This window comes from Erpetoichthys calabaricus, chromosome 4 (genome assembly GCF_900747795.2).
Source record: "Erpetoichthys calabaricus chromosome 4, fErpCal1.3, whole genome shotgun sequence".
In the NCBI taxonomy this organism is placed as follows: Eukaryota; Metazoa; Chordata; class Cladistia; order Polypteriformes; family Polypteridae; genus Erpetoichthys; species Erpetoichthys calabaricus.
This window is the reverse complement of record NC_041397.2, coordinates 321426160-321442052: the sequence shown is the minus strand read 5'-3', so window position 1 is coordinate 321442052 and position 15893 is coordinate 321426160. Positions and strand designations below refer to the sequence as shown.

General features: G+C 42.9%; 2 protein-coding genes across 2 annotated transcripts in view; both read left to right on the top strand.

Annotated features, from left to right (window-relative positions):
* LOC114643526 (NACHT, LRR and PYD domains-containing protein 3-like) overlaps positions 1-15893 on the top strand; it is a 2412635-nt gene that overhangs the window by 1090795 nt on the left and 1305947 nt on the right. The gene's annotated exons all lie outside the window — the stretch shown is intronic.
* The window catches only part of LOC114643532 (butyrophilin-like protein 2), a 678491-nt gene that overhangs the window by 388017 nt on the left and 274581 nt on the right, over positions 1-15893 (top strand). Inside the window, exon 5 of the mRNA XM_051925839.1 lies at positions 9610-9714. Within this exon, the coding sequence (XP_051781799.1) occupies positions 9610-9714 (105 nt within the window). The remainder of the gene's footprint in view (positions 1-9609; positions 9715-15893) is intronic.

Sequence of the window (15893 nt, the reverse complement as noted above, 5' to 3'; positions counted from 1 at the left end):
TCAGTATAGTTACTACATGATGTCCTGTATAGGATGAGAACAGAACTCTATATCCTTAAACCATTGTTCGCTTGTCTTCACTGTGTAAGGCATGGGGATTACTACAATTGCTACTTTGGCCTTGGGACACATGCAGCACACTTTAAGTGTCTTTTGTCTGTCAGTTTAGCTGTCTCATTTATACCAGTCACTTTTCCATAACTCCTTTATTCCATTGTCATTTTTAGTCTCTTCTTATATATTAATGTCTCTTCTCCTTTTCAATCTCAGTTGGCCAACTCTTTTAGACTTTTGTACTATGTGTCTTTTCATTGTCTGCTCCACTGAAAATGGAGTTTAGAACATTAGAACACTCTAGACGAGAGCAGGCCATTCAGCCCAACAAAGCTTGCCAGTCCTATCCACTTATTTCTTCCAAAAAAACACAGAGTCGAGTTTTGAAAGTCCCTAACGTCTTACTGTCTACCACACTACTTGGTAGCTTATTCCAAGTGTCTATCGTTCTTTGTGTAAAGAAAAACTTCCTAATGTTTGTGCAAAATTTACCCTTAACAAGTTTCCAACTGTGTCCCCGTGTTCTTGATGAACTCATTTTAAAATAACAGTCTTGATCCACTGGACTAATTCCCTTCATAATTTTAAACACTTAAATCAGGTCACCCCTTAACACTAGAATTACCAGAGCCTACGAAAAAATTCATTGATCTGTCCCACCTTAAATCGCTTCTTTAATCCATTCGCACCTCTCCGCCAGCGTCTTTTGTCTTCTAAATATGTAGATAAAGACAAGCAGCAAGCAGCCGGCTATTCCATCCCCCCACCGACTTAGAACTTCTCCCAGCTCATGCCTTGATTGATTATCTGGGAGTGAAGTGGAGTTTTAGAGTGGAAATAATAGATCATTATTTGGAACACATGCATTTCATGTGTGTTCCATTTCTACAGTAATCTGTGTAAACACATTGTTAAAACAGAAACGTTTTTTATATTCTAGTAGTACATGACAAAATGTAGGCATAAACTATATAATATATGAAGCCTGAAGTCCAAATATCAAAGAAACACTTTCACAAAAGGTACAAATATAACAGAACAAGTGCGCTTTTATTCAAAAATATAACTGCAGGAAAAAAGCCGCCTTAGCATGCGACATTGACACGTATTTACTAAGACTGCTGCCATGGTGCAACAGTATCAGTTGCTGACTGGGAATCAAAAGGTCATGAGTTCGATCCTGCACAGCTCCCTTTTGAGAAGTGAGCTGCTCTTATATTCTTACTAATTTAGAATAAAAAAGATACGTTTGATTTCAGTCTTTAACAGCCGGTGTAATTTATGATACTTGTAAAGGTTAGCTTTTTTTTTTTTTTTTTTAATTCACTTTTCATTCTCTCAGTAGCGTTCAGGATCCTTCCCTACCCCATCTGACACTGCTGTTTTCACATAAAGACGCGCTATAATGCAATATTTTTTTTTAAACGAACAGCGTCAGATCGGGTGTGAATTTATACTAGCGCTGTTAGTCAGATCAGAAGCTAAATAACCTGACTAAGCTCCTGTTCTGACTCTTAAGTAAAAAGCACAAATTAATCAACAGAAATAGCCGCGATCAACATTTTAAACTTAACGATTTACAGTCCCCTCCTCGAACCGCCACCTTACAGTGGTGGAGGGGTTTGTGTGTCCCAATGATCCTAGGAGCTCTGTTGTCTGGGGCTTTATGCCCCTGGTAGGGCCACCCAAGGCAAACTGGTCCTAGGTGAGGGATGAGACAAAGAGCGGTTATACAAACCTCCTATGACGAATAAAAAATTTGGACGGTGTTTTCCCTCGCCCGGACGCGGGTCACCGGGGCCCCCCTCTGGAGCCAGCCTGGAGGTGGGGCTCGATGGCGAGCACCTGGTGGCCGGGCCTACACCCATGGGGCTCGGCCGGGTACAGCCCGAAGAGGCAACGTGGGTCCCCCTTCCCATGGGCTCACCACCTATGAGAGGGGCCAAGGAGGTCGGGTGCAGTGTGAGTTGGGTGGTGGCCGAAGGCGGGGACCTTGGCGGTCCGATCCTCGGCTACAGAAGCTGGCTCTTGGGACGTGGAATGTCACTTCTCTGAAGGGGAAGGAGCCTGAGCTTGTGCGTGAGGTTGAGAGGTTCCGGTTAGATATAGTCGGGCTCACCTCGATGCACAGCTTGGACTTTGGAACCAATCTCCTTGAGAGGGGCTGGACTCTCTACCACTCTGGAGTTGCCCCCGGTGAGAGGCGCCGAGCGGGTGTGGGTATACTTATTGCCCCCCAACTTGGAGCCTGTACATTGGGATTTACCCCAGTAGACGAGAGGGTAGCCTCCCTCCGCCTTCGGGTGGGGGGACGGGTCCTAACTGTTGTTTGTGCGTATGCACCGAACAGCAGATCGGAATACCCACCCTTTTTGGAGTCCCTGGAGGGTGTGCTAGAGGGCATACCATCTGGGGACTCCCTCGTACTGCTGGGAGACTTCAATGCTCACGTGGGCAATGACAGTGAGACCTGGAAGGGCGTGATTGGGAGGAATGGCCCCCCCGATCTGAACCCGAGTGGTGTTTTGTTATCGGACTTCTGTGCTCGTCACGGATTGTCCATAACGAACACCATGTTCAAGCATAGGGGTGTTCATATGTGCACTTGGCACCAGGACACCATAGGCCTCAGTTCGATGATCGACTTTGTGGTCGTGTCGTCGGACTTGCGGCCACATGTCTTGGACACTCGGGTGAAGAGAGGGGCGGAGCTATCAACTGATCACCACCTGGTGGTGAGTTGGCTTCGATGGTGGGGGAGGATGCCGGTCAGGCCTGGTAGGCCCAAACGTGTTGTGAGGGTCTGCTGGGAACGTCTGGCAGAGCCCCCTGTCAGAAGTAGCTTCAACTCCCACCTCCAGCAGAACTTTGACCACGTCCCGAGGGAGGTGGGGGACATTGAGTCCGAATGGGCCATGTTCCGTGCCTCTATTGTTGAGGCGGCTGACAGGAGCTGTGGCCGTAAGGTGGTCGGTGCCTGTCGTGGCGGCAATCCCCGAACCCGTTGGTGGACACCGGCGGTGAGGGATGCCGTCAAGCTGAAGAAGGAGTCCTACCAGTCCCTTTTGTCCTGTGGGACTCTGGAGGCAGCTAATAGGTACCGGCAGGCCAAGCGGAATGCGTCTCTAGTGGTTGCTAAGGCAAAAACTCAGGCGTGGGAGGAGTTTGGGGAGGCCATGGAGAACGACTTTCGGACGGCTTCGAGGAGATTCTGGTCCACCGTCCGGCGTTTCAGGAGGGGGAAGCAGTGCAGTGTCAACACTGTATATGGTGGGGATGGTGCGCTGCTGACCTCGACTCGGGACGTTGTGGGTCGGTGGGGGGAGTACTTCGAAGACCTCCTCAATCCCAATAACATGCCTTCCAATGAGGAAGCAGAGCCTGGGGACTCGGAGGTGGGCTACCCCATCTCTGGGACTGAGGTCACCGAGGTGGTCAAAAAACTCCTTGGTGGCAGGGCCCCGGGGGTGGATGAGATACGCCCGGAGTTCCTAAAGGCTCTGGATGTTGTAGGGCTGTCTTGGTTGACACGTCTCTACAACATCGCATGGACATCAAGGACAGTGCCTCTGGATTGGCAGACCGGGGTGGTGGTCCCCCTCTTTAAGAAGGGGGACCGGAGGGTGTGTTCCAACTACAGAGGGATCACACTCCTCAGCCTCCCTGGAAAAGTCTATTCAGGGGTTCTGGAGAGGAGGGTCCGTCGGATAGTCGAATCTCGGATTCGGGAGGAACAGTGTGGTTTTCGTCCTGGTCGCGGAACAGTGGACCAGCTCTACACCCTTAGCAGGGTCCTGGAGGGTGCATGGGAATTCGCCCAACCAGTCTACATGTGTTTTGTGGACTTGGAAAAGGCGTTCAACCGTGTCCCTCGGGGAATCCTGTGGGGGGTGCTCCGGGAGTATGGAGTACCGGACCCCCTGATAAGGGCGGTTCGGTCCCTGTACAACCAGTGTCAGAGCTTGGTCCGCATTGCCGGCAGTAAGTCGAACCCGTTTCCAGTGAGAGTTGGACTCCGCCAGGGCTGCCCTTTGTCACCGATTCTGTTCATAAGTTTTATGGACAGAATTTCTAGGCGCAGCCAGGGTGTTGAGGGGGTCCGGTTTGGTGGACTCAGGATTGGGTCACTGCTTTTTACAGATGATGTTGTCCTGTTTGCTTCATCAGGCCGTGATCTTCAGCTCTCTCTGGATCGGTTCGCAGCTGAGTGTGAAGCGGCTGGGATGGGAATCAGCACCTCCAAATCAGAGACCATGGTCCTCAGCCGGAAAAGGGTGGAGTGCCCTCTCAGGGTTGGGAGCGAGATCCTGCCTCAAGTGGAGGAGTTCAAGTATCTTGGGGTCTTGTTCACGAGTGAGGGAAGAATGGAGCGTGAGATCGACAGGCGGATCGGTGCGGTGTCCGCAGTGATGCGGGCTCTGCATCGGTCTGTCGTGGTGAAAAAGGAGCTGAGCCATAAGGCAAAGCTCTCAATTTACCAGTCGATCTATGTTCCTACCCTCACCTATGGTCATGAGCTATGGGTAGTGACCGAAAGAACGAGATCGCGAATACAAGCGGCTGAAATGAGTTTCCTCCGCAGGGTGTCTGGGCTCTCCCTTAAAGATAGGGTGAGAAGCTCAGTCATCTGGGAGGGGCTCAGAGTAGAGCCGCTGCTCCTCCGCCTCGAGAGGAGTCAGATGAGGTGGCTCAGGCATCTGATCAGGATGCCTCCTGGACGCCTCCCTGGTGAGGTATTCTGGGCACGTCTAACTGGGAGGAGGCCCCGGGGAAGACCCAGGACACGCTGGAGGGACTATGTCTCTCGACTGGCCTGGGAACGCCTTGGGATTCTCCCGGAAGTGCTAGAAGAAGTGGCCGGGGAGAGGGAAGTCTGGGCATCTCTGCTCAAGCTGCTGCCCCCGCGACCCGACCTCGGATAAGCGGAAGAGGATGGATGGGTGGATGGATGGACGATTTACAGTGCATACCAATTTATAAATTTTATATCTGTTTGAGGTTAAAAAGAAAAAAAAAAAAATAACACTTTCTCCCTATCTGGGAATCAAACTCGGTTCTCTGAGGCACGGTAGGGTTGCTGCACTCTGAGTCAGCAAATCTTAGCGTTACACCTGCGTGCTGAGGTGTTTTACTTTTTTTTTTTTTCTTAAGTAAAAATTTATAAATTGGTATGCACTGTCAGTTAATGAGCTTGTTATATTTTCATGTTGGATGCTCCTTTTAAAATATTTTTTAACAATTGAGACTGCAATTAACATGAACAAGTGTCCTTATAACTGTTCTTATTTTTAAGTTCTGTAAGACACACACTGTCAGACAGATCACTGAATAATGCACAGACAGAAGTTGATAGATAGATAGATAGATAGATAGATAGATAGATAGATAGATAGATAGATAGATAGATAGATAGATAGATAGATAGATAGATAGATAGATAGATAGATAGATAGATAGATAGATAGATGTGAAAGCCACTATATAACAGGTGCTGCAGAAAGGCAAGCAGGCAGTGAGAGTACATTCACATGTGAAAGCCACTAGATAAATGGATAGATAGGGAAGACACTTATAAAATAGGTAGACAGAGAAGGCACTAGACAGATACATAACAGTATTAGCTATATGGTAGTTTCGTTTTATATATGATATATATGTATTTTACAACTCGGAGAATTGTCAGAAAGAAATACATTAAATTATATATCAATCGACACACGCTGCATGCAGGCAAGCAGGCAGTGAGAGTGGAGAAAGATGTGAAAGACGCTAGATACATTGTATACAACAGGAAAAAATAGCGACCACTTGATAACAGTATTAGCTATAATCAGTGAAAGCATGAATTAATCAACAGAAATAACTGTGATCGACATTTTAAACTTAACGATTTAAAGGAAAAAAGAAAAATGTCACAGCACGCAGAAAGCAGATGCTTGCAGGCAGGCAGGCAGAGTGGCGAAGGTTAAAAAGAAAAAAAAAAAATAACATTCTCGCCCCAGCAGGGGATCGAACTCAGGTCTCTGAGGAACTGCAAGCCTACTGTGATATGAGACATCAAATCTTAGCACCACGCCACAGAAGCTGATATAGTGTTTCTGAACCTTTTGTGAAAGTGTTTATTTGATCTTTGGAAATCATGCTTCACACATTCTATTGTTTATGCCTACATTTTGTAACATTTATTAGTAAAATATGAAAAAGTTTCTGTTTTAACAATGTGTTTACACAGATTACTGTAGAAACGGAACACACATGCAATGCATGTGTTCCAAATAACAATCTATTATTTCTACTGTAAAACTCCAGCAGTTCAGTCACTCCCAGATAATCAAACAAGGCATGAGCTGGGAGAACTTAGTGAACATTCTGCGACGGTGGGGGATGGAATAGCCGCCTGCTTGCTGCTCGTCTTAATCGGTACATTTAGAAGACAAAAGATTCTGGCGGAGACGTGAGAACGGTTTTAAGGTTGGCCGGATCTACAAGTTTTTTCGTAGACTCTGGTAATTCTAGTGTTAATCTTCTTTTGCCTAAACTGTAAAGGCTCAGCTCTTTTAATCTTTCCTCCTAACTCATCTCCTGTAGCCCTGGAATCAGCCTAGTCACTCTTCTCTGGACTTTCTAGCACTGCTATGTCCTTTTTGTAGCCTGGAGACCAAAAGTGCACACAGGACTCCAGATGAGGCCTCACCAGTGTGTTATAAAGTTTGAGCAGAACCTCCTGTGACTTGGACTCCACACATCAAGGCGCTATATAACCTGACATTCTGTTAGCCTTCTTAATGGCTTCTGAACACTGTCTGGAAGTCGATAGCTTAGACTCCACTATGACTCCTAAATCCTTCTCATAAGGTGTACTCTCAATTTTCCAACTGCCCATTTGGTATTCAAACCTAACATTTTTACTTCCTATGTGAAATACTTTACATTTACTGACATTAAATTTCATCTGCCACAAATCTGCCCAAGCCTGTATGCTATCCAAGTCCTTCTGTAATGATATAACAGATTCCTTATTATCTGCTAATTCACCTATCTTGGTATCATCTGCAAATGTAACCAGCTTGTTACTTATATTCCTATCTAAATCATTTATATATATTAAAAATAGCAGCGGCCCTAACGCTGGCCCCCCGCTGGTCACCACTCTTAACATCGGCCAGTTCTGATGAGATTCCTCACACCATGACCCTCTGCTTCTTGTGTCTGAGCCAATTCTGCACCCATTTGAAAACATCACCCTGAACTCCCACTTCTTTCAATTTGATGCCCAACCTCTCATGTGGCACCTTATCAAATTCTTTCTGAAAGTCCAGATCAATAATCTCATCTGCTCCACTTTGATCGTATCCTTTTGTTGCCTCCTCATAGAATTCCAACATGTTAGTAAAACACGACCTCCCTCTTCTGAACCCATGCTGACTGTTCAGAATAACTCCTGTCCTTGCCAGGTGTTGCTCAATCTTATTTTATCCTTAATAATTCCTTCCATTAATTTTCCTGTGATGCGTGTTAAGCTTACTGGCCTATGGCTACTTGGATCTGCCCTGTTACCCTTTTTATATAATGGGATGATATTTGCCATTTTCCAGTCCTTTGGAATCTCTCCAGTGCGCAGTGACTTCCTAAAATATGTGTCAAGGGTTTATATCTGTACTCACTAGCCTCCTTAAGAACTCGAGGGTAAATATGATCTGGTCCTGGTGATTTGTTTGATTTCAGCTTATTTAATCTGAGCAGTACTTCTCCCTCTACAATTTCCAAATCCCTCAGTACCTCCTTAGTAGTCCCTGTTACCTCTGGGAGGTTATCCACTTGCTCACTTGTAAACACCTCAGGAAAATGTAAGTTTAGGGCATCTGCTATTTCATTGTCTGTATCTTTTAATTCCCCTTTACTATTCCTGATGCACTTGACCTCCTCCTTGACTGTTCTTTTACTACTAAAATACTGAAAGAATCTCTTAGGGTCGTCTTTCACCTTATCTGCTATATTCCTCTCCAACTGTCTTTTAGCCTCCCTGATATCCTTCTTAATGGTTGCCCTCATGTTCTCATACGCTCTACGATTCACTTTGCAGTCATTAGTCTTATATGCCTTATAAAGCAGTTTTTTACTTTGCAACTTCTTTTTAAAATTTTTATTAATCCACCATGGAGATTTTTTTAGTTTCCTATTAATTCCAAATTTAGGTCTGTATCTGTCCCCCATTACATGTCAAACATTTTAAAACCTGTTCCACTGCTCCTCGACTGTCTCCACACTTAAAAGCTTATCCCAGTGTATCCTACTTAGACTTTATTGCATCCGGTCAAAATTAGCCTACCAAAGTTCAACGTAACAATTTTAGTCTTTGCATCTGCACTCTTACAAAATACTGAGAAGTGTATTACATTATGGTCACATGACCCTAGTGGTCCAATCACCTCTACACCCTCAATTCTATCCTGATTATTACAAAATACTAAATCCAGACAGGCTTCACCCCGTGTTGGTGCTTTAACATGCTGTGTTAACAAACAGTCACTGATTAGTTCTAAAAACTCCTGCTCTTGTACTCCGCCATCTGTAAGGTTATCTCAGTTAATATTTGGATAATTTAAGTCCCCCATGACTATAATATCTCCCTGTAAACTTGCCTTTTTGATATTACTAAAAAGATGTGTGTTGAAGTTACTGTCTGAATTGGGTGGTCTATAACACACTCCTAAAATAAGACCTCTTTTCCTAATATTTTCCTTTGCTTGTTTCTCAGTACTGCTAAATGTTGCACTGGAGATTTGAGGAAACAATGTTTGGGAGTTCTGTTTGGAGAATGGAATGCTGTGTAGAGGCAGAAGTGCCTTCCCCTGCATCAGTGGGACCAGACACAGGGCAAATTCCAGAATTAGTGGCAAGCAAAGGATCAGTTCTCGGTTCTCCACTTTTCAAACCTGCAAGGCCAGGTACTGCTCCCTCATGTGGTCTACTCTTGGTCCTCTAGTGCTGTGGTTGAAATGATACCAGATCATGCATCCTTCTGTCTGGACAAAGGACCTTCACGTCTTGGTTCTTTCCACCTTCTGTGGAAGACACTCAGATAGACTTAGTCACCAGGTTTGACAGAGCTCTTAGGCTCCTTTGTTGTGACTGGTTCTCTATACTTTTTTTGATCCACAGAATGGGTGGCTTCTCCCTTGGCCTGAGTCATTACAGGAAGTTTTGTCTTTTTTCTCCCCTCTCATCCCAGGAGGCAGCTAAAGCTCAATACTGGAACTCAAAGCCATTTCAATAACTAGAGGTTTAGTTGTCATTCAGTTAAAGGCTTGGTTTTACTCCTCCGGACACAAAACCTTTTTGTGGTCTCAGTCAGGTCAATTATGTCTCTCTTTTGGTTTCTGTATTACTGTTACTCTGAAGAGCCCATGGGGCCTTACGAGGTCTAAACCACATGTGTATCCTGTGTGTGTGTATTTAGTTCATCTCACTCTGATCTCACCTTAAAGGGTAAGTTATGTTCAAAGACACTCATCTTCTGACTCCCACATTCTCATCTCTTCCTTCTTTTTTCAGTTTTCTCCCCAGGAGTCTCAGGTTGGTTGGTGGTCTTCTGGTTATCATTGCTTCTGTATGTGGCTGTGGCGGCTTGGCTGATATTTCAATGGAGGAGAATGACAGGTGTGTGTAGACCCTGTTGCTGACCGTCTTACTTTGGTAATGTAAAGGGGCCTCAGATTTAACATTCATTCTCATATGTTTTCCTGTATTTCTTTATTGTAGGACATAAAGCAAGATATGAACCCAAAGGTAAGGACCCTGCAGTGCGATCCTTCACTTACTCCAAAATCTTTATAAAAAAAATAAATAAAAAGCTCACGGAAGGTCTCTGAAATTCAGATCAAAAATAGACAAAAATGATCTTTACACTGCCTAACAGTTCTGATTTTTATCCAATTCAAGCCTGCAATCCATGAAAACCCTTAGAAAGATGTACAGTTATGTAAAGACCATCACAAAACATAATTACAAATAGGGCTTGCCTGATACGTTGGCGAGCTCTGTAAGCCATGCTGTTTTGTTGAAGGACAGGTATGGAGCAGACTGACTTGCAGGATGACACTGGACCTCATCCTGTATCCAAACGGTGCCATCTTTCGCCTTTATGCCTGGTGCAGCTGCATTGTTCTTATATGTGAGTGGATGTTTCTGGAAGGGGGGGGGGGGGGTTGGGGGGGCTTCTGTTCTCTTTCTCATATGTAGAACATTCGTCCTCATCTCAGTTCACCTCTGTTATAGCACATCTTTACTTGAAGACAGCAGTGTCAGATTGGGGCGAGTGTGATCGTGACTAAGAGAATAAAAGTGAATGAAAAAAAAGCGCTAACCTTTACAAGTACATTTACACCGGCTGTTACAGACTCAGATCAAATATATGTTTTTATTGAATAATAGTAACAATAAGAGCAGCTCAACACTCAAAACGTTTATTTTGGGACACAGGAAGGCTCGAAACCACTATCTTTTGATTAGGAATCAGCAGATTTTGCCGCTGTACTACCAAAGCAGTTGTGACAAAACACTACACCTAACCCGATTTATTTTTCTCTGGTTATAGTCTTGAATAAAAGCATACTTGTTCTGTTATATTTGTTCCTTATATCCTTGTATCTTTTGTGAAAGTGCTTATTTGATATTTGGACTTCAGTCTTCACACATTATACACTTCATGTCAAAATTTTGCTGTTAGTACTAAAACATTAAAAAAGTTTGTCTTTTAGGGATGTGATCAGCATTTCTTGCATTTCCTGTCATCCTACACTTACATAGATCTTTGTAGACACGGAACACACATGAAATGCATGTGTTCCAAATACAATATATTTTTTAGCCTATACCTGACTCCCTGGTGAACAAAGCTTGAGCTGGGAGAGCTTTTTGCTGTTTTTGCGGTGGTGGGAGGATGGTATAGCAGGATGCTTCCTGCTTGGGCTTATCGACACATTTACAAGACAAAAGACGGTGACAGAGAAGTGCAAGCAGATTTAAGGTGGGCTGGATTTACGAGTTTTTCATAGACTTTGGTAATTCTAGTGTTAAACAATCTCATGGCATGATGATGTCATGTGTTAGCAATGGCAGTGACAACAGTTAACAAAACACTGCCAATAAAACACTGGTGACTATGAAATCAACAAACAAATCAACACTCCAATTACTGAAACAAAGGTAAACAAAATAAAGCAAATATGTTTAGATTGAAGCCAAAAATTACATTAAAGGACTGCTACAGTTATTTTACACCTTCTGGCCCCTTAAGCTCCTGTAATTTTCTCTCTCTTAACTGCCTGCTCTTTATCCTTCTATGAGGTTCACTATACTTCTCTCTGTCTGTTCTCCTAAACTTTGCGCTCCTATTATTCCTTACTTAAAAGCTTTCCACTTGCACTGTTTGTACTCCTTCGTATTAACAGACCCGTATGCTGTTGCCCTTTTAACTGCTCTACTTTCCTGACCACTAAAAACTGTTCAATACAGAAAAACTTTCTTACTGAATATCTGCTGCTGGTTAATTTCTTACTGTCTTGTCTGCTCCTACAGCTGCTTGTACCTAATTAGCATCTTAATGAGGTCCGCCTAGCTAAATACTGCAGAGCCCTCTTGTGTTTACTGCTGTGAAGTCAGATGTCTACCTGTATTTTAAATGAATGCTTACTTATTTATTTAGGAACATGCGTGACTTGCTTTTCTACTCGTGTTAATGCTTGACTGTATGACTGCTATATGGCACTCTATCCAATTCATTTTTATATGCCTTTGCTTTTTCTCCTACTATTTACCCGCCTTTACTGGTAGTTTTAATTATTCGTCATTGCAATGCCAGTTATTTACTTAAACAGATGCCGGTGTCATGTACTACTGTTTACTACCCTGCCTGGCTGACACAAGTTTGAATACAAATAACAAGAACAAGTACAAGCTTTCCAAATGCTCCTCCAAACACTCAGCTGCTTTATGCTCCTGTGCGGGTGAAAAAAAAAAAACAAAACAAAAAAAAACTTCTAAATGTGTAATAGGAACAAATGGAGGCATAGGTGGAGGATGCTATGAAAAAATACCCTGGAGATCCAATGATGTTTTGCAGAGTTTGGGTGAACAAGGCTTGTTGAGCTCTGTTGGGATGATTGACCTTTTCTTTTTAAATCTTACCTTATTATTTTCTTTAATTTCCAGTTTATTTCTTTCGTGTCTGGAACCTGCTCAAGGAAACAGGTAAGATAAATGCTTAAATATAATGTTACAGAAGAAATAAAACATTAAAAATGAAGGCAGATAGTTCTTGACGACATAACCTCATTTAAATTGAGACTGCAACACATGACGATAAAAGAAGGTCACCCAAGGATGAATTAGAGAGGGGACATTTAACAGTCAGCATTTGTCAGTGTGATTCAGCTGGGTCTCCTACCTGGCTCAGGTTTATTCTTGTTCTTTTAATCTGTTTTGTTACCTTTAAATATGCTTTTTATCCCTGGCACAAGTGTGTGTGTGTGTTTTTTTTTTTACTTTTTTGCTTCTCAAATATTTTTTTTGTTATATTTTTTTGTGATGGTGTTCCTTCAGTTCTGTATGTATGTAATTTTGTGTTGTTTATTTATTATTTTGTTACTTTCTATTATGTTAACAATCTCTGAAGTTTTATTTATTATCTGCTCTGTCCACTCATTGTGGAGCCCAAGGAGGCGGGGCCATCTGATTATGCAGCTGGGGGAGGAGACTGCACTCCGCGCTATAAATGCAGGAGCCGCTCTTCTTACAGCAGCAGCTGCAGCACTGACTTGGTTGGATTCCTGTGTGTTTGGTACTCAGCCACAGAAAGAATGAAGGCAGATTTTTAATGATAAAACTTCAGGTTTAGGGCCCATTCACACCTAAATGTTTGTCTTACGTTTTAGCTCTATATCACAATGCTCCTAAACCTCTTGAAAACTTATTTGCCATTATTTTCAGTCACACAATTCACATCTAAACATTTTAGAAAACATGCTAGTTCCACCAAAGCACATGGTAACGTTTTTGAAGTGGTTTTACAGGAAGTCACTGCCTCTTCCTCGATGAGGCAGGGGTGAAGCAGCTCATTAAAACTAGAAACAAAAGACATTGCTGTTGTCGATGCGCATGCTTTGGTTCTCGACTGAGAGCTGTTGAGGGAGACATAAAGCAATCAAGTGACAAGAACTGAACAAAAGTTATACTGTATGTATACATTTAGTTTTAATCAAGTTAAAGTTTAATAAGTTTAGACCAGACGTTTTAACCTAAAATCAGAGAGGCAGCACAGAGCTTCACAGCACCAGGGTCTGCATGAGGTTTGTATGTTCTGACCTTGAATTTCTAGATTGATCGGTGTCAGTGAGTGTGTTTAACTGCAGGTGATTACCTGCTTGAATACTGGAAATGTGTCAGTGGTAATTTTAATGAACCAAATATGTCTAATCCTCTGTGTGCTGTGAAGTAAATAGCATCTCACCCCTTTTTCCATTCCTAGCCTGAGCCCCTGAAGATTTGAGGTATAAACATTGGCTGCTGCATTGCCAGGTCACTGTTTCAGCATAAATCATAGCAAATAACCGGAATAAAACTAAGCTGACACTTTATGAATAGGTTTCTGGTACTGAATTTTCTGACTGGCTCTGTAATTGAGCCCTGCAAAGGACCACCATACCATTCAGCATGTTTGCTTTTGCCTTACACCCAGTACTGCTGGTATGATCACTGTCTCCATGTGACCCTAATCTGGGTACCCCTCAGCACAAGCAGGATTAAATGTACAGTATATATCAATGATGTCTGCTCAGATCTTGTCACTTGATTGCCTGCTAGGCACCTGCTTAACCTCTACCTCAAAAGCTGTGATTAGATGAACAGATCACACATCGGCATGATGTTACACTGACAGTAGCAGAAATATTTTTTTGGTGAAATTATGTGATTTTGTTTTGAGTGGCTGGAATAAGCTTCATAAATATCTTACAGACACTCTTGCATATCACTGCTCCTACATGCTTATCCACACCTGTGAGTGATCCTGGAATTTTTAAGGATACTTCCCGAGTTTTCATAGAATGTCTAGAATTGTTCTCTAGACTCCATTTACTGCAGAACAGGGTGAACCCCAACATGTCCACTCACAATGCTGATGAGCTCTTCAGTCCTGTGATTTCCAGGAATAAAAACACTAAAGTCAGAGGAGACATTATGGAGATGCAACAATCACCTCACAACCCACAAAATGGTGACAGGAAATGATGTCAATCTATTTTCTCTGATTTTCTTTGAAAACATTTGAAATATCTTGGAAAAACACCTGAAAAACAACAGAAACCCCAAACAAATGCAGAAATGTTACAATGCTATAAAACCAGGAAGTCTTAGCTGATCTGGTGTCAAGAATACTCAAAATACTAAAAATGAAAGTTGAAAGAAAACAAAACCCTAAGTTGAAATCAGAAGATCAAAAAAGATTATAAAGATAAATAGTAAAGGTTTTTATACAGAACTCACATAACCAGGAAGTCTTTGAAACTGACCCTCTAACTCCTCTAACATCATAATAATAATAATTCTTTGCATTTACAGTAAACCCTCATTTATCACGGTTAATCCTTTCCAGACTCTACCGCGATAAATGAATTTCCGCGAAGTAGGATTGTTTATTTATAAATGGAATATTTTCGCAATTAGAGCATAGAAAACCTGTTTACTGCCATCTAAATACGTTTTTTAACATTATTAGAGCCCTCTAGACATGAAATAACACCCTTTCATCAAAAGTTTAAACTGTGCTCCATGACAAGACAGAGATGACAGTTCCGTCTCACAATTAAAAGAATGCAAACATATCTTCCTCTTCAAAGGAGTGCGCATCAGGAGCAGAGAATGTCAGAGAGAGAGAAAAGCAAACAATCAAAAATCAATAGGGCTTTTCGGGCTTTTAAGTATGCGAAGCACCGCCGGACAAAGCAGCTGCAAGGAAGGGAGCAATGTGAAGGTAGTTTTTCAGCATTTTTTAGAGGAGCGTCCGTATCCTCTAGGCCAGTGTGCTAACAGCCCCTCTGCTCACACCCCCTCCGTCAGGAGCAGAGAATGTCAGAGAGAGAGAAAAAAAAAAAAATCAAAAATCAATACGTGCTGTTCGGACTTTCAAGTATGCGAAGCACCGCATGGGAAGTATATCGTATATCATTGAGGAGTTTTATTTAATACATAATACTAGGAAGCTCTGATTGGGTAGCTTCTCAGCCATCTGCCAATAGCGTCCCTTGTATGAAATCAACTTGGAAAACCAACTGAAGAAGCATGTACCATAATTTAAAAGACCTATTGTCAGCCGAAATCCGCGAACCAGCAAAAAAATCTGTGATATATATTTAGATATGCATACATTTAAAATCCGCGATGGAGTGAAGCCGCGAAAGGCGATACAGTGAGGGATCACTGTATATAGCGCTTTCTCAATACTCAAAACGCTCAGCAATTGCAGGTTAAGGGCCTTGCTCAAGGGCCCAACAGAGCAGACTCCCTTTTGGCATTTACGGGATTCGAACCTGCAACCTTTTCGATTGCCAGTGCAGATCCCGAGCCTCAGAGGCACCACTCCACCACTTATAGGCTGTCACCGCTGGATGTCCTGCACAGCAATGTGCCTGGCAACAGCACACAAACTATGCCGAAATAACAATGTCCATGGAGAAGAAAATGGCAATTTGTGGAAAAATGTTAACATATTTTAGCATCTTTAAATGGTAGTTTGTACAAAAACTCTCATCAAAATAAGATTCAGCAACCTTAAAACCTCT